General features: G+C 60.7%; 1 protein-coding gene across 1 annotated transcript in view; it reads left to right on the forward strand.

Moving 5' to 3' along the window:
* DNAAF5 (dynein axonemal assembly factor 5) overlaps positions 1-17,653 on the forward strand; it is a 52,472-nt gene that overhangs the window by 23,442 nt on the left and 11,377 nt on the right. Inside the window, exons 6-12 of the mRNA XM_047089324.1 lie at positions 980-1,192; positions 5,913-6,056; positions 7,312-7,480; positions 9,689-9,836; positions 12,140-12,290; positions 13,707-13,863; positions 16,241-16,435. Of these exons, the coding sequence (XP_046945280.1) occupies positions 980-1,192; positions 5,913-6,056; positions 7,312-7,480; positions 9,689-9,836; positions 12,140-12,290; positions 13,707-13,863; positions 16,241-16,435 (1,177 nt within the window). The remainder of the gene's footprint in view (positions 1-979; positions 1,193-5,912; positions 6,057-7,311; positions 7,481-9,688; positions 9,837-12,139; positions 12,291-13,706; positions 13,864-16,240; positions 16,436-17,653) is intronic.

Consider the following 17,653-nt stretch of genomic DNA (forward strand, 5'->3'; position numbering starts at 1 on the left):
TGTTCCTGAGAGTCTAGCTTGGGCAGGAGGGCGCCTCCCTGGCCCTGATGGCCGTCACGCCCACGGGCTCTGCAGGGAAAGCCAGGCAGGGGTGCAGCCTGGCCTGTGACGGCTGGCGGTTAGCGCCACCCCGTGTGCAGCCAGTCGAGCCTCACGTTTACTTCCCTTGTCCTGACTGGCCCACCTTGCCAAGCCACAGCCCACGTGGACCTCACTTCGGACGTATGTGGGCCTGCAACAGTGACCTGACCGTCTGGTGGTCGTCCCATTCCGTCACCAGGGGATACTGTGTAGATGGGATCGTGCAGTGTGCCCTTTAGAGGTCGGCTTTTTTCACTCCTCCCGATGCCCTAGGGCCCGCTGTCCTGACTGCCCAGCGGCACCCATGGCACGGTGGTGCCAGCGAGTGGCTGTTTGTTCGAAGCAAGCTTGGGTCACCGGCAGCAGCCAAGGGGTGTGGGACCCGGTGGGCACTAACTGTGGCACACACGCCAGGCACAGACCTCTCTGTCTGTGCTGGGCCTGGAGGCCTGCAGGGAGCCGCGGGAGGGTCTGGAGGCCTGCAGGGAGCCGCGGGAGGGTCTGGAGGCCTGCAGGGAGCCGCGGGAGGGCCGGGAGGCCTGCAGGGAGCCGCGGGAGGGCCGGGAGGCCTGCAGGGAGCCGCGGGAGGGCCGGGAGGCCTGCAGGGAGCCGCGGGAGGGCCGGGAGGCCTGCAGGGAGCCGCGGGAGGGCCGGGAGGCCTGCAGGGAGCCGCGGGAGGGCCGGGAGGCCTGCAGGGAGCCGCGGGAGGGCCGGGAGGCCTGCAGGGAGCCGCGGGAGGGCCGGGAGGCCTGCAGGGAGCCGCGGGAGGGCCGGGAGGCCTGCAGGGAGCCGCGGGAGGGCCGGGAGGCCTGCAGGGAGCCGCGGGAGGGCCGGGAGGCCTGCAGGGAGCCGCGGGAGGGCCGGGAGCAGCCCGCCAGCGGCTCTTCTTCTCGCACAGTGCACCCGATCTGCCGAGCTGGTCGGGGCGTTCGTCAGCCCGGAGGTGTTTCTGAAGCTGGTCCTGCCCGCGCTGAAGAAGTCGCCCTCCCCCTCGGGCCTCCTGATCCTTGCGTCCATCGTCAGAGGCTGCCCTAGGGAAGCCCTCCGGCCGCACCTGACGCTCATCGCTACGGAGCTGGCCCGGCCCCACATCTGTCAAGGCTCTGAAAATGTAAGTTGTAGGAAGGGAGGCGGGGGGAGCGCGTCGTGAGGGGTGGGCAGCGCCCCCTGCGGACACTGTCCGCGCTTTGCCGCGGACGGCTATTAGATCCGGTCCCGGAAGTAGTGCCGCGGATGGTTATAACGTCACGTGCCGGATGCATCCCCGCAGATAGTTATGACGTCAGGTTCCAGGAGGCACCGCCATGGGGGGGGGTTACTGTGTCAGGTGCCAGGACGCACCGCCGCGGACGGTTTCTGCGTCAGGTCCCGGATGTACTGCCGCGGATGGTTATGTCAGGCTGCAGACGCAGTGCTGCGCATGGTTATGACGTCAGGGGCCGGATGTACTGCCACGGATGGTTATTGCGTCAGTCCTTCGAACACACCGCCCAGATTATTACGTCAGGGCCGGACGCACCGCTGCGGATGGTTATCACGTGAGGGGCCGGCACGCACCGCCGCGGATGGTTCCTGCGTCAGGTCCCGGATGCACTCCTGCGGATGGTTATGATGTCAGGACCGAGATGCAGCGATTCAGGTGGTTATTGCGTCAAGTCCCAGCACAGACCGCCGCGGCTAGTTATTACGTCAGGTCTCGGGCGCCCTGCCGCGGATGGTTATTACGTCAGGGGCCGGATGTACTGTCGCAGATGGTTGTTGCGTCAGGTCTCAGCACACACCATCGCAGATGATTATTACGTCAAGGCCGGAAGCACCGTTGTGGGTGGTTATCATGTGAGGTTCCGGCATGCACGCCGCGGATGGCTATGACGTCAGGGCCGCACGCATACCCGCGGATGGTTATCAGATTAGGCCCTCGGCACACTCCGCCGCGGATGGTTATCAGATAGGTCACAACACGCATCACCGCCCGGATCGTTATGATGTCAGGTCCCGGGCCGGACGCATCGCCGCGGATGGTTATAAGATGAGCTCTCAGCACGCACTGCTGCGGTTGGTTATGACGTCAGGGCCGGACGCACCCCCGCGGATGGTTATCAGATGAGATCCCAGCAGATGAGGTACCGGACACACCGCCGCGGATGGTTATCAGATGAGGGTCCAGCACGCATCGCCGCGGATGGTTATGACGTCAGGTCCCGGATGTACTGCCACGAATGGTTATAGCCGGGCCGGAAGCACCGCCACAGATTGTTATCAGATGAGGTCCCGGCATGCACTGCTGCGGATGGTTATGACGTCAGGTCCCAGCCGTCAGACGCTTCCGCCTGACAGTGGCAGCCAGGGCCTGGGGTCTCTTGTGCCCACTGCCACGTTCTGATGTGTCCAGTCAGTAGCCTGTTACGGTAAAACTAAACACGTTGGGGGGTACGTGGGTGGCTCGGTTGGTCGGGCGGCTGACTTCGGCCCAGGTCACGATCTCAAGGTTCGTGGGTTCAGGCCCCACGTCAGGCTCTGTGCTGACGGCTCGGAGCCTGGATCCTGCCGTGGATTCTGCGTCTCCCTCTATTTCCCGCCTTCCCCATTTGCACTCTTTCTCTTTTTCTCAAAAATAAACGTTTTTAAAAAGACGTGTTGAAAGTGCACGCTGGCCTCCTCCCACCTGCCCAGCGGCCTCTGTGGGGGGCAGCACGCAGCGGGACACGTCCACGCCGGGGACGGCCGCGGGGCCGGGCCCGTCCCTAGGAGCCGGGGCGTTGCTCGCGTCCCTGGATGTTTTACTAACACGCTGGGAAGCGGTGATGGCGTCCGCCCCCTCTGCTCCTGACGCGGTCTGGGCGCTCGGGCCTAGCCGTGTGGAATGATTCGTAATCGTTTCCCGTTGAGAAAAAACGAGGACTTTGTGCGCGGCGGTGACAGGCTTCAGCCCTGTGTCCCCAGCCCTGGGCGCTGCCCTCCCTCTCCTCTGTGTGGACAAGGGCCTGCCCGCCGCTGGCCAGCCTGGGGACCCCGCTCGGGGCGCTCGGGGGGGTTGGGGCCCGGCCACGCCTTCCGCACGGCCACCAGGGTGCTCTGCGCGGGCTCATCTGGTCCTCGCGGCCCCTTCCCCGCCTCGCTCCCAGGCGACAAGGTGGTCTGGGCTCGGTCACACATCCACGTGCAAGGCCGTCTAAACGGAGGGAGCAGGGCTGTGTCGGCGGGAGGTGGCCGTGAGCCGCTCCACCTGCTTTTGGTGCTTCTAGGACGATTCACCTCTTCCCAAACCTGGTTTTCACAGAGTCAGTGAATCCACGGAATTGTGCACGTGTATGCAGGTGGGTCTGGAAACGGTTCTGACTCCTCTATACATGTGTGAGCCAGAAGCTTTCCTCCTCCCAGAAAATTAAGTTTGAGAAGGAGCATAGATGTATATTTTCCTGTTTTTCGTTAGCGTTTTACTTATTTATCTGTTTTGAGAGCGAGAAAGAGGGCGTGCATGAGCGAGGGGCGGAGAGAGAGAGAGAGGGTGCAGAGCCCAGAGCGGGGCTCGGGGTCACCGACCGAGAGACCGGAGCCGAAGTCGGACCCTCAACCGACCGAGCCCCCCAGGCGCCCCCGCACAAGTGTTCGAACACAGACCTTCCACGTTTTACTGCAGAGAAGATACGACCTTCACGCCTCAGTGTCGTCCACGGGAAAACCAGTCCCTTAAGCCATGCGGTTCGGATTAAGTGTCCAGCTTTTTCGAGGAGTCGTTTCTGCAACGACGTTTGTACACAGACGCCTCGCCGAGGAAGCCCCGTGTCGCCGAGTGTCCCTCTGGACACCCTCCAGCCGCCTTCCTCCCCTTTGCTCAGGGACGCAGCCCTGTCGCCCCCACCCCCAGGCGGGGAGGGTCTCGTGCTCCTGTGGTGACCCAGGACACGGCACGTGCTTCCCGCAGACGTCCCCAGGCGGCCTTTTCCCGAGAGCCAGCCGAGGGGTGGACACGATCGTGTCCGTCCAGCAGCGGGGCCTGGGGGCGGGGGGGTGAGTCGGGGGACCCACAGCAGGTGCCTGCGTCTGGCCAGGGCTGGGGCCGGGCTCAGGGATCGGATCCTTCCCTTTGAAATGTTTGCTTTGTGACAGGAGCTTGAGGGTCAGGTGAGGAAACTGCCTGATGGCATAAGGAGAAGTCACGCAGTCCCGTTGGACCAGCGGAGACCCGGGGTGCGGGGGCGCCGGCGCCGTTACCGAAACATCAGCCCCGGGCACTTTCTCGCAGTAAAGTCGGCGGCCTCAGGTGACACCTTCAGGAGCAGAGGCTAAAACATGACTTTGGGTGTCCGCATGCGGCCTGCGCCCTTTCTGCCTCTGCCCGCGGACGGCGCCGCTGGGAACGTGACTCCTCGCGGGCACGGGAGTCGCGGCCTCAGGACCACCCAGAATCGAACAGCTTGCGCCTTCAGAAGGGAACTTCCTCCTCCCGGAATCGCTCTCGAAGCATCTAGTCCAGGTCACTTCAGAAGTTAGCTGAGGGCGGCCTGCGGGGCTGGGTCGGGTAGACGCCCGACTCTTGATTTCAGCTTAGGTTCGCGGGGTCGAGCCCCGAGTCAGGCTCTGCGCAACAGCACAGAACCTGCTTGGGATGCTCGCTCGCTCAGTCTCTCGCTCTCTCTGCCCCTCTCCTGTCTCGCACGCGCTTTAGCTGTCTCCCTTGGTAAATATTTACAACGAAAAAGAAATTCGCTGAACTCACGTCCTCAGAAACTCATTTACTCTCAGTCCAGGACCAGAAGGAATTGGGCTGTAGGGCACGTGAGGATTTGAGCAAAGTCACCAGCCTGGCTTCTCGGGGTAGCTGGACGCCCAGCCCTCAAGGCCTCGTCCTGTCCTGCTCCCGAGCCGCGTGCACAGACCACACTCCTCTGTGATCCCGTGTGAGTTCTGTTTAAACTTTGGTGGCTTACGTCACTTGTGCATGAGCCCCAGGGCCCCAGAAGGGACTGTGGACCCACCCCCGCCAGCGGCACGGTGAGCACGCTTCCCGTGTTCTGTGCGCTGCTCCGTGACCGCGACCCCATCCTTCCTGCCCCTCGTGAAATGCGTGAAGCAGACGTGTGGAGGGACGCACTAGAAGCACACGTGGACACTCGCTCCTGGCCCACAGATGACGAGGCTGGGAGGCCAGGAGGGGAGCGGCTGGACGGACCAGCCGAGGCATCCCCTTGTCTCCCCGGCCACCAGGAAGCACTTCCCGAGCCATGGAATTTCTTTCTTTTTGTTAAAACGGTAGCGTGGGAAGACTCGGAAACACAGAGCAGCAGAAGAGCAGAATGAACCCCGTGCACCCCCACACAGCCTCAGCAGCCGTGGGCTCGGACTCTGCTGTGTGTCCACCTCCCTCCGCTGTTTCTCTTACCTTTGGGGGCAGGTTGATGGGGGCTGGGTGTTTGCAAGCAGATCCGTTTCCCTTGTGAATTCTAGGGGATGTGTTGCTGACGCGTGAGAACTTCTTTAAGCGTAACTCAGAGACTGTCAAGCATTTCTTTCCGGGGCTGTGTTCAGTTTCCCCTGGAAAAGAACGCCATAAAGTTTTCCCGTTGTAGAATGCCCTCCTTATGGTCCGTGTGTTCTAATCTGCGACCAGAGCGTGCTGTGTCCTGTGGGTGGGTGCTGGGCAGGGGGAGACAGGAGCTGGAGGGGGCAGAAGGGGAGAGGGCTAGGACGGTGGGCTGGGGCTGGGGGCAGAAGGGCAGCGGGGAGGGAGCCGGGGCTGGGGGTGCAGGGGGGCCCTGGGGGCGCGGCAGGGGGCAGGAGCACACAGGCTGGGGGAGAGCTGGCTCAGGTGCTCCCTGCTCTCCTGGCAGCACCTTTATGGGGAGCACCTGCTGCTGTGCGTGCGGACTCTGGTCTCCGTGTGCCACGAAGACTGCAGACAGTGCAGCTTACAGCTCTTGGAGGTGCTGGTGACCATAGAGGCGCTCTGGGGTGCCACAGGCCTCGGCGACAAGGTGAGGCTGCGCGGGGGACGGAGCTTATGCTGAGGAGGGTGCTCGTACCTGAGCAGGTGGGACCACAAATCCTGCTGTGGAAACGGAAGCCTCGGGCTTGCCTGGCTCGGCTGACCGGAAGCGTGGAAGGGCGCGTGGGACGAGTTGCTCGTGAGGCAGCCTCGGGGACGCAGGGAATTTCAGATTCCCTCCAACTGCCGCCTGTCGTTGTGTCTCAGGGGTGACAGCTGCAGACAGACAGACGGACACGTGTAACCTCGCCTCCCGTCTGTGGTAAACACGTAGGTGACTGACCCTCTAGAGAGAAAGTAGCATCGTGTTTCCTGTTTAATCACAGGCCAGCTTTACAGAACTACTTCTGTTCTCTGAGCTCTGGGTGTAGGCTTTAAATGCTCTACTGACGTCCAGTTCCCCTTGGGCTCCAGGGACCTTTTGGGGGGGGTGTCTTCCTCCCACAGCCGTGCACAGATCTCTGGGGCTCACCTATGGAGGAGGCGTGCCGGGGAGGCTCACAGAGCCACAGGCCCCGTGTCCGGGAAGCCCCCCGCCCTCCCCTTTCTTGGGCATCTGAATTTTGTTTTCTTTCGTTTAAAGACAACCTTTCCACTTTTCCCAAGGGCACATACCTCAGCAGGCGGCTTGTCACCTTAAAGCCACACACACTAGCAAGAGCCGAATCCACGTGCCTGGGACCCACGGGAAAGAAACCGAGCAGCCGCCAGGTTGTAGGCACAGGCTGCTGGGAGGTGGCTGCCGGCCCATCTCCTATCCCCTGGCCTGCTGTCATCTCTGTCATCACTGTCACCACCGGAAGGCCTGGTCACAGGGTGGCCTCGGGCAAGCATAGTTTATGTCCCTCAGTTCAGTGCCCTGCAGCCCCCAGGTGCCCTTGTTCCTCACAGATCGAGCTCTCCCACCGCAGGGGGCCTGAGGACCCCAGGAGAAGCCTTGTGCAGCCTGGGGGCACGGCGGCTGAATCTCTCATAAATGCAAGTCTGTTGTTTGTCGTCCAGATGGCGCCGACCCAGCGTGAACGGTAGCCGTCAGACGGGCCCCTGCAGTCCTAGCCCCCGCGAGCGCTCCAGGGGCTCTGTTGTGTCGCGCGTCCTCCGCGGTGGAGGTGGAGCGCTCGCGGTCGGCCGGGTCGTCCTAGCCCGTCGTGTGACAGAGCGCGCTCTGATGATGACGATTGGTCTCCCCTGGGCTTTTGAGCCTTAGGAGTGGGGTTTCCCCAGCCAGTGACTCGCATTTCCAGGTCCAGGAGACCATGGACGCGCTGGCCGCGGCACAGGACATCGACGGCCACCAGGATCTGTACCGGGAGCACGCGGGCCCCCTCGTGGAGTGGCTGGCCGCGTCGCACCACGACTGGACCGTCCACTCAGCAGAGCTTCTGCAGTTCGTCGTGGTGGTCAACCACGCAGGTGAGCTCCCGAAACTGTGTAACGTGGCCCTTGAAAGTCTGCCCGGCAGGGGCACCTGGGTGGCTCAGGTCATGATCTCACGGTTTGTGAGTTCGAGCCCCACATCAGGCTCTGTGCTGACAGCTCAGAGCCTGGAGCTGCTTCGGCTTGTGTGCGTGCGTGTGTGTGTGTGTGTGTGTGTGTGTGTGTGTGTCTCTGCTCCTCCCCACCGAAGTAAACAAAAACATAAAGAAAAGAAAGCCTGCCAGGCATACGGTGTTTACGTTAAGCCTCGGAGGCGTGCTTATTGTGGCCTCGGGCGCAGTGTGTTCTTTGCACAGTCCACAGTGTCCCTGCAGAGCCTCACACGTGGCGTGGGCCTCTGCTGTCCAGTGTCTCCAGGCCCTTCCCCACCGGGCCACGGGGTGGGTGAAAGAACGTTCCTTAGGCAGAGCTTATGCTCAGACCCGTGCCTTCTCCCTGCCTTGGGACATCCGTAGAGGTCTCACCGGACAGGTTTCATTTTAAAAGATGAGTCTTAAAAAAAAAGAAAAGGGGCGCCTGGGTGGCGCAGTCGGTTAAGCGTCCGACTTCAGCCAGGTCACGATCTCGCGGTCCGTGAGTTCGAGCCCCGCGTCAGGCTCTGGGCTGATGGCTCGGAGCCTGGAGCCTGTTTCCGATTCTGTGTCTCCCTCTCTCTCTGCCCCTCCCCCGTTCATGCTCTGTCTCTCTCTGTCCCAAAAATAAATAAAAAAATAAAAAAAAAAAAAAAAAAAAAAAAGAAAAGATCTTAGACTCTGAACAGCAGCTCCCTCCCCAGCTTAGAAAACGGCCAGAGGCCGTGTCCCAAGGCTCCGGAACCGAAAACCTGTGCACCCTTGAGGCCGGCCAATCAGGAAGAGGGGACGCGGCCTTGGTGCGCTTTTCCAAGTGGTTTCTCAGAGTGTCGATGACGTGTTTCTCCGTCCTGTGTCCGGAAGCGTCCTGCTTCACACGCGCTGTGCTCGGGTGGCGTTCATCGCCAGGTGCCTGCACCCCACGCAGCGCCGTCCCACTGAGAGCACGCCGCTGCGCCCCCGGGTCTATTCGGTGTCGGCATTCTTCCCGTAGGACGCTCCCGTTTACGTGTCTCGTTACGCCGTCAGCCGTGACAGACACCCTGCTGTCTGGAGGAGACTTTGTTTTTATAGAGCGCGTTCAACAGACTGGACTTGTTCAAAACGGCGTTTGGTGCCTGGATAGCAATGAGGGGACAGTGATGCGCGTGAGCGGAAGGTGTCTTTATAGGAGGGGCCGGAAGATGCTCCCTGAAACCCCTCTCTCCTCTTGCTCGTGCGCTCTGTCTTCCGTGAAAACGCAGCCTCGGGAGACCGGGGTCTCTTCCCGGAAGATTGCTCCCTCCTCCTGCAGTGAGAGGTCCGGGGCTCCGTCTTCCGTGCGATCCCCAAGGAAAACAAACCCCAGAGGGTGTGAGCAGACCCGGTGCCCACCGGTGCTGGCAGTGTCCTGCCCCTGGGCCACGTCCTCCTGCCTTTGTTTCTCTTTCTCCCCCAGACCCACACCTGCCCTCAGATTAATGCGCGGCCTTGCGTTTCCGTCTTGCAGCTTTGACGCCGAGTGTGCGACAATGCATCTGGGCCTTGCCGTGGGACGAGCAAGCGTGTTGTGAGCAGGGTGGTTGGGAGAGGGCCCGCCTGGAGGGGAGGGCACTCTGTGACCCGGGTCCGTGCAACCCGAGAGCGTGTTTGCACCCCAGGGACTCTTTATTCCGATCACGACTCGATGCCCTTCCAGATACTAAGGCTCATTGCCCGTGTGTGAGGCCCACGTTCCCGGGGAAGCTGCGCAGGCGCCTGTCCAGCAGCAGCTCGGGAAGGGCGGTGGCTGCCGAGTGTAGGGGCAAATATTAAACACCGTACGTGTTCTGAATAATTTACCTTGGTTGATCTTTAAAGTGTTGCTTGACTGTAACGTTTTTTTTTTTAAGAATCTGAGAAAACATGAGGAAACAAAGTCGCCATATTGAACAATTAGCACGATTTGGGGGTTAAGTGTTTGCTTTTACAGGGACACCCTCGATCCAGAAAGGAGAGGGAGGTGGTGGACGGGCCTAACCGCCCCTGTGCCCACGGCCCCTCCCCGGCACCCGGCGCCGACCCGGCGGCGGGGTGGGGGCTGCGTCGTCCCACGAGCAGGAGCCGTGGGAACCGTGAGCTGTGTGTTTTCCAGGCCCGGCGCTGGGAGAAGTGCTCCCCCACCTGGTGCCCGTCCTCAGGAGCTGCCTCCAGCCCGCCCGGGACCCGCAGATGCGCCTGCAGCTCTTCTCCTCCCTGTCGCGGGTGCTGCTGAGCGCAAAGCAGACAGTCGACTCCCAGGGGTAGGTGTGCCCGGCCTCCAGCCTCTGCGGGCGCTCTCAGGTGGGAGCTGGGGTCACCCCGGGCTCTGGCGCTGGCCGCGGGAGCGAGCACCCGCCCGGACAGACACGAAGTCCGCGTCGTTTCCACGTGGCCATTAAAATTCCATCGAACGAAGAGGTCGTAGGGAACATTAACTGTTAATGGTTTATACATTAGCTGTTCTCGGTTTTAAACGCCTTTGGTACCTTTGAAACCTAACAGAGAATGGGCTGAATCGCGTGAGGAAAACCCTGTTGCCAGCAAGGACTTAGGGCAGCAAACCCGTGACGGGCCGGCGGCAGACCCTGGCCGGTCGGGCGCCGCGTGGGTGCACCTCGCCCCCAGGCCCCCAGCGGCTGGGTGGGCGGTAAGGCGTGTGGGGACCCTGTCCCCTCGGAAGGAGCGCGTCCTGCCATGTCACGAGTGTGCTGGGACCTTTCCTGGGGCTCCTCCTCTCCCCGGGCTCTGCCGGCCCGTCCGCGGGCAGGGAACCCTGTCTGCTGCTCGTCCGCCCGAGCTTCCAGCCTACAAGGGCCATAAAGAGACGACGGTGGCCCGCAGGCCTCCCGGCAGGGGAGCTTCCCGTGGATAAGCCGCAAGGGCGCGGGCCAGCTGGCACCTCGCAGCCTGTGCTCCCCCACGACCTCGCGAGGGGCCTCAACAAGCCCCCGGGCACGGGGAGCCCTGGGGATGCACTGCCGACCCTCTTCTGCCAGAACGTGTTCGCCGGCCGCCCGCGGGTCCCGACCTGAGGCCGAGGTGGCCGAACACGGGCGCTGATCGGCTGCCCTGGGTCCTTGGCCTCACGACGTCCTACTGAAGCGCCAAGTCGGGCTCCTCAGTTTGAGGAGGTGCTGTTGTGGGGACCCTCCGTGGACAGAGCGCCCCCAGCGTGGGCCCGTGGTGCCGGCCCCCACCTGTCCTGGGTTCGGTCACTGCTCTTACTGGTTCCTGCACCCCCAATCCCGTGGCCTCTGCTCCCCGGGGCGTCTGTGGAGACACGACAGACCTTGCTGGCCACCACCTGGGCTCTGCCCGCTCCTGGAGGTCGACTGGGGACTGGGGGAGGGGCGCCAGCAGCGGTAGGAGGTCTGTCTTCAGACCCCAGCGGGGACCTTGCTTTGCGCAACGGAGCTGCTCCACAAAGTCAGGTGCCGGGTCTTAGCGCAGTGCTGACGGGCCCTGGGTCGCTGCCCGTCTCCCGCGGCAGAGCGGCAGCCTGGCCAGCACGCGGTCCTCGCTTTTCCAGCCACTTCACCTGACGCCTCAGAGGACAGGACTGTTGGGTCTTTCCACAGAGCCCCCTTGTAAATCATCTTGCGGGAAATAGCAGCCCTTTGTGTAAAAATTAAAGCACGTTAAAAACCTGATTGTGTGTGTGTGTGTGTGTGTGTGAGCGAGCATGTGTGTGCGTGTGTGTGCAAGTCCAGAACCAGATTTGCCGCGTACCTACATCTCTGGCTCTTGGATGCCCCCTGCTGGAAGCAAGCAGGTGGAGCCTCCCCCAGAAGGGACGGTCCCCGAGTGAGGGTCCAGGCAGCAGAGAGGGACAGAAGCAGAGGCCGGAGGGCAGGGTGCAGGGAGAGCCTCGGTGCCACGCAGCTCTGGCCTCGCCTTGGAGGCTACTGCACCTTTTCAGTATTCCAGAACAGCTGGTATTTGAGACGTGAGCCACCTTTGAAATACGCTTTGGAATAAGGTTCAGAAATAAGTTGATGAATTACTCGTTCAAGCAGACGTGTTTCGGTCTAACGGTGGCAGCGCAGTGGGCTTTTCTCTGGGTGCCTCTCAACGGGGTGCTCAGAGTGTGGCTCTGCAGCACGAGCCGCCCGGCACAGCGGGATGTGTGAGTTTGCATCCAGACCAAGTGCCCAGACTGCTGGCAGGAACGTCCACGTCTCTGTGACCGTGGCGCTCGGGCCCTGGGTGCGGAGGGGAGCGTGCCCACGGGGGGGTGTCGGGTGTGTGTGCGTAGGATGGCCACACGTGCAAATGACGTTGCTGGCCTGGTCGATGTGCCCGGTGACCTCACGTCTCCTCTTTTAGAGCCCGGCAGAGATGGGTGGGGCCCCTACAGCCCCACCCCTGCAGGGGGGGGAGGGGTGCTCTGGAGGCTGCAGGCCCAGCAGAGGCCAGCAGGAGCTGGGAAGGCCGCTGGCTCTCCCCCGGGCACCACTCCCCTGCAGGGAGGGCTCCCGTCTCGGGGAGGCAGCCGTCCTCCTATCCCGGCTCCCCTCTGCCCCGCGCACTCCCCTTCACCTGCTGTCTCGTGTCTCCACCCCAGGCACTTTCACCACTACCTCGACACTGTGACGAAGGACATCTTGGTCCCCAATCTGCAGTGGCACGCAGGGAAGACAGCTGCAGCCATCCGCACGGCAGCCGTGTCCTGCCTCTGGGCGCTCATCAGCAGTGAGGTCCTGTCGGACGAGCAGGTGGGGCTCCCAGGGACACCTGCCGGGGGGCGGGGGGTGGGGACACACACGTGTAGCCGCCAAACACTGCTTTCCGAAACCCACAGGGGAGGGAGCCTGGGGGCCGCGGGCGAGGGCAGGGCACCACCGGCCATCGTGACCCGTAGCATTTTGTTTTGATCACCTGGGGCTGCCATTAGGTGTATGTATTGATATGTATTGAACGTGGCTCTTTACGGAGCAGAGAACGTATGCACAGAACTCTACCTGAGCTTGGCCAATCTCGGGGTTTCTGCGCTACTGTTAACTCCACCTGCGCAACGAGATCGGGGAAACTGGGGGCGTGGGGCAGCTGTCGGAAGGCCTTGCTGTTGCTCTGCGCTCGGCCCCAGGTCTGCAGGCATCCGGCCACGTGTTCGTCTAGTGTGTGAGCTCCACCTCCTGGTCCACTGAACTGCCATGAGTTTTTTTTAAGTAGGTTTTGTTTTATTTATTTATTTAAACTTAAATCCAAGTTAGTTAATGTGTAGCGTAATAGTGATTTCAGGAATAGAACTTAGCGATTTATCACTTACGTATCGCACCCGGTGTTCGTCCCAACAGGTGCCCTCCTTAACGTCCCCTCGCCCATTTAGCCCATCCCCCCACCCAACACCCCGCCAGCAACCCTCAGTTTGTTCTCTGTATTTAAGAGTCTCTTACAGTTTGCCTCCCTCTCTGTTTTTATCTTATTTTTCCTTCCCTTCTTCTATGTTCATTTGTTTTTTAAATTCCACACGAGTGAAATCGTGTGATACCTGTCTTTCTCTGACTGCCTCATTTCGCTTAGCGTGATACGTCTAGTTCCATCCACGTTGTTGCAAACGTGAACCACCATGATTTGAGTTAAAACGCCCCCCAAATTGTGTGGACACAACATGCAGCCACGCTAGCAAGGAGCAGGCTGTAGGCTTGTCTCCACGGCTTTGTGAGCGATGGGCTTGTCCACTGACCAAGTTAAATAAAACTGTTCAACTGTTCATCTAGATTTTATTTCTTTTTTAGCGTTTATTTATTTTTGAGAGAGAGGAACAGAATGCGAGCAGGGGAGGGGCAGAGAGAGAGGGAGACACAGCATCAGAAGCAGGCTCCAGGCTCTGAGCTGTCAGCACAGAGCCCAAGGTGGGGCTTACACTTGAAAACCACGAGATCGTGACACGAACTGAAGTCGAAGTGAGACGCTTAACCGACTGAGCCCCCCAGGCGCCCTAAGTCATCTAGATTTTAAAATCAAGGTTTGAGTTCTCATATAAAAATTTTAAAAACATTCCAGACTCCTTTATATCTGTACGAGAGCCAAGCTCCTTCCATCATGGGCAGTGTGTGCACAGTGAGGGACCAGCGCTGTCACCTCCGGGACAGAGCCGATCAGGACCCTCCTCTGTCTTCCGATTACAGATCCGGGAAGTTCAGGAGACACTGATGCCGCAGATTCTAACCTCCCTGGAAGAAGATTCCCAGATGACTCGATTAATTTCGTGCCAAATCATCAACACGTTTCTAAAGACCTCCGGTGGTGTGGCTGATGCCGATAAGCTCATCAAGGTTTATCCTGGTACGATGCTTTTCTTTCCCAAACTGTGTGGGTCTGTTTCTTCTAGAGGGAAATGGAAGCTGGTACTTGGACTTCCGGTCGGCCTGGTGCCAGGAGTCCAGACGCAGCCGTGACCGGTGAGCCGTCACTGAAGAGAGAGCGAGGCAGGCAGCCCGGGCCCAGGCAGTGGGGCCCCGCACCCCCACCCCAGAGCAGGCGCTGCAGCCAGGCCAGGGTGCGAGGACGGGCGCGGCGAGAGCTTCTGCGGCGGCCGTGCCTTCCGTCCCGCGTCTCCGCCTCTTTGGAGCCCCAGCACCGGGCGAGTCCCAGATCAGAAGCAGAGGAACAACCCCCACCCCGGCCCCGAGCAGAGTAGCAAACGCGGAGGATTCCTAAGAACACAGAGAAAACCGCGTTGAGGAGGAGAACAAGGATCCCAACGCTGCAGGGATAGATGTTCTAGAGCCCAGCTCAGAGCTCAGACAGAAACGCAAACGGGACGAAGCTGCAGATAAGAAGGAGCCCGGCAGACGCTCTAGGTTGCGCACGCCAACTGGAGGGAGGGTCCTGTGCAGGAGGAAGAGGAGGAGGAAGAGGTAGGAGAGGTGGAGGAGGAGGAGGGGGGCGGTCAGCCTCAGGTGGGGCGTGCAGCGTCTGTGGGCGCACCTGTGGCTGGTCTCCACGGCCCGTCATAGCCGCACCGGGCTGTCCTCTGTGCCGCAGCATTTAGCTGATGTAGTGATTCCTAAAAGGTGGTTTTCAGAAGTCCCAGAAATGAAAAGTCCCTGAGATTCAGAGCCGGAGCCACTGGGTGCACAAGACGGAGCGTGGTGGGGACGGGATTCGTGAGCGGAGTCCACTCGGGACGCCGTGAGAGGAAGACACGCGTCTGCGGGGAGAGGGGCTCCAGCGCTCCCAGCTCCGGGGGGAGGGATGGACGGCTGATACCGGCAGAGGTGGTGGCTCAGAATATTCCGGAACTGCAGGTGGTGCATCTTGATGCTGAGCAGGAAGCCACCGGCTGAAATCCAGAGTTGAAGTCCCCTTTCTCACGCGTTCTTGCAAGTTTCTTTTCACTTTTTGTGTTTACTTTTGTGACAACAAACACCGTATTCCTCCCTGCGACCCTTACAGTTCTGTTTGCGCCAAGTCAGTTGGTGACTGTCAGAGTCCGTTGGGATTTTGCTCATGTCTAAAAAGAGCCAGCGAAAAGATTGCACATATCTGGGCTTTGGGGGTTGTTTTCATGCAAAAGGATTTCCTCGCGGGCTCCTTTCTCGGGACCAGTTCAGGGCCCTGGGTGGCGATGTGTTTGCAGAGGGCAGGACGCCCCGAGGTCTGTCGTGTGGAAGATGCTTGTGCACCCAGCACGGGCCCCAAGAGAGCCACCCTTTGTTCCAAGCCCACAGTTGCACGTGACGGCTGACCCCAATCACAAAAGTGAATTTCCAGGCCACTTCTTAAAACTCGGGAATTACCGTCAGAGGAAAACACGCCATGCCAGAGTCGGCCTGAGCCGGAGGGAGTGAGGACATGGGAGGAGTCCCTGCGGGACTCGGGTGGTGGTGTGCCCGCCAGGCTGCCGTCCCAGGACTGGGTGAGGCCCAGACCCTTAGGAAAGCCCTTCTGCCATGAGCTAGTGCCCGGCAGGAGGCCGCAGTGCCACGAGCCCACAGTCCTGCCTGCTCACTTCCGGGGGCCAGGCCTCCCACCACCTGGGGCTGCAGCCCTGCTCCCTACCCCCGGCTACCTCTTGCCCTGTTCATGGAGTGCCCGAGCGACTGCTGAGTCTCCAGAGACACCCGGCCACAGGGCCAGGGATTTCTCACAGTTTGGGGGAGAAAAGTATACATTTGATAAAAACCTCACCGGTGAACGGTGAGTTTCTGCTGACTGGAGAGGTGGTTCCTGTTTTCAGCAGCCGAGTGGTCTGGCCCCAGAGCTCAGCAGAAACAACACTGATACAGGTGGTGGGGGTCATGTCACTGGGCCCCGAGCTCTGTCCCCAGAGCCCAGTTGGGAGGGCGGTGTGTACATCCAGGGGACGGGCAGCCAGGGTGTGATGCCCATGGTGACAGACGGAGCATCTTGGAGCCACAGAGAGCCCGGGGCACCTGGCAGGTGAGACAGGGAGAGCAGCTCAGGCCTGCCCACCCCTCCTCCCACCCCTCCTCCCACCCGGCCCAGGGTCCACCCTGTGGCCAGTGCGGTCAAGGGGTCCGGCACACCGGGAGCCGCCCCCAGCCCCTGGCACGCGAGCACCAGTCTCCCCACAGGATGGGTTTACCATGGCCCGAGGGCGGGTGCCCCAGGGGTGGGGTCAGTCCCCACTCTGGAAGCTCCAGTGCTCCGTCTGTGCCGGCCTCTGTCTCACTGTCCCATCCGGCCCTCCCTCCAGAGCTCCTGAAGCGTCTGGACGACGTCTCCCACGAAGTGAGGCTCGCGGCCACCTCCGCCTTGGTCACGTGGCTGGCGTGTGTCAGAAGCGACGACGACGTGAAGTCCTGCTACCAGAGCCACATTCAGTTCCTGTACAGAGAGCTCCTCGTGTACCTCGATGACCCGGACGGCACTGTCCAGGATGCGGTTTTAGGTAGGAGTCTCCACCACGTGTGCCGCATTGTGAAGGCTGTCCCCAGAGCGTGGACGCGGCTCCTCACAGCCGAGTCACGGGCTGGCCACATGAGGGCGGGGGGCAGGACCACGGCCTCAGGGCCTCTGTGGACTGGCCTCCTGGTGGGTTACAGCCCTTGAAACTTACCGCGGTAGAAATTGCAGTGGAGAAAAATCTTAGGTGTCTATTAATTTGTTTAGAATGACTGTAAATCCATCATATATTAACATAATTAACGTGTGGTTTTGAAACGTAGGTTTTCTTCTTCTTTTTAAAACTTTTTTAGTGTCTATTTCTTTAGTGTCTTTCTTTGAGAAAGAGAGCTGGCACGGGGGAGGGAGTAGAGAGAGAGGGAGACCCCGAATCTAAAGCAGGTTCCAGGTTCTGAGTTGTCAGCACAGAGCCCAACGCAGGGCTTGAACCCACGAACCGTGAGAGCATGACCCGAGCCGAAGTCGGAAGCCAAACCGACAGAGCCCCAGGTGCCCCTGGAAGATGTATTTTCTAAAACAATAACACGCAGACAGAGGAGCATCGCTTTACCTTTCCGCGCGTCTCAGTAGAAGCAGCTGGGCGTTTGCGGCTTCCGCGTTCTTGGCCGTGGTGCATGTTGTCCAGGGAAGCGTGTGAAGGAACCCGGCCCCGGACAGGTACGCTGTCGGAGGCGGGGGTACCCGTTGTGTGTAACCACAGAGATGCCTTCATACCGCCCCGACCTGCCCAGGCGGTCGTTCCAGGGTCCTGCAGGGTTGACTCCAGCTACGTTCTCGCCTGTTGGTCGGTCCTGCACGTTGCCGTTTTGTCAGGCCGTGTCCAGAAGTCACGTTTGTCGGCATCGAGCTCAGAAAAGTCTCGGGAAGAAAAGTTGCAGGAAGCCGTTCAGCTGACGGTGTTGGAAACAAGTTACCGTGATTGCGGTTTCTGCTTGAAAGCTTAAATCTTCTCATTGGCCACAAGTACCGTCACTCTGTTCGTTTTTGAGGCGGTGTCCTGCCTGGTACCCAAGTGCGAGGAACCTGAGTCTTCGTGCTGTCGTGGAAGCAGCGTCCTGGGGACCCAGGCACACCCCGCCGTGCCCCCGCCCCACCACACAGGACACTCCGACGGCAGGTGCCGCAGAGCAGGGACATCGGGTGTCGTCCCCAGAGCAGCACGAACAGCGTTGTGCCAAGAAGTAGATTTGAATGCAATTCCCAG

The sequence above is a fragment of the Lynx rufus genome, unplaced genomic scaffold, assembly GCF_022079265.1.
Source record: "Lynx rufus isolate CCGP_SWC_20201006 ecotype Redwood Valley unplaced genomic scaffold, mLynRuf1.p SCAF_27, whole genome shotgun sequence".
Lineage (NCBI taxonomy): Eukaryota > Metazoa > Chordata > Mammalia > Carnivora > Felidae > Lynx > Lynx rufus.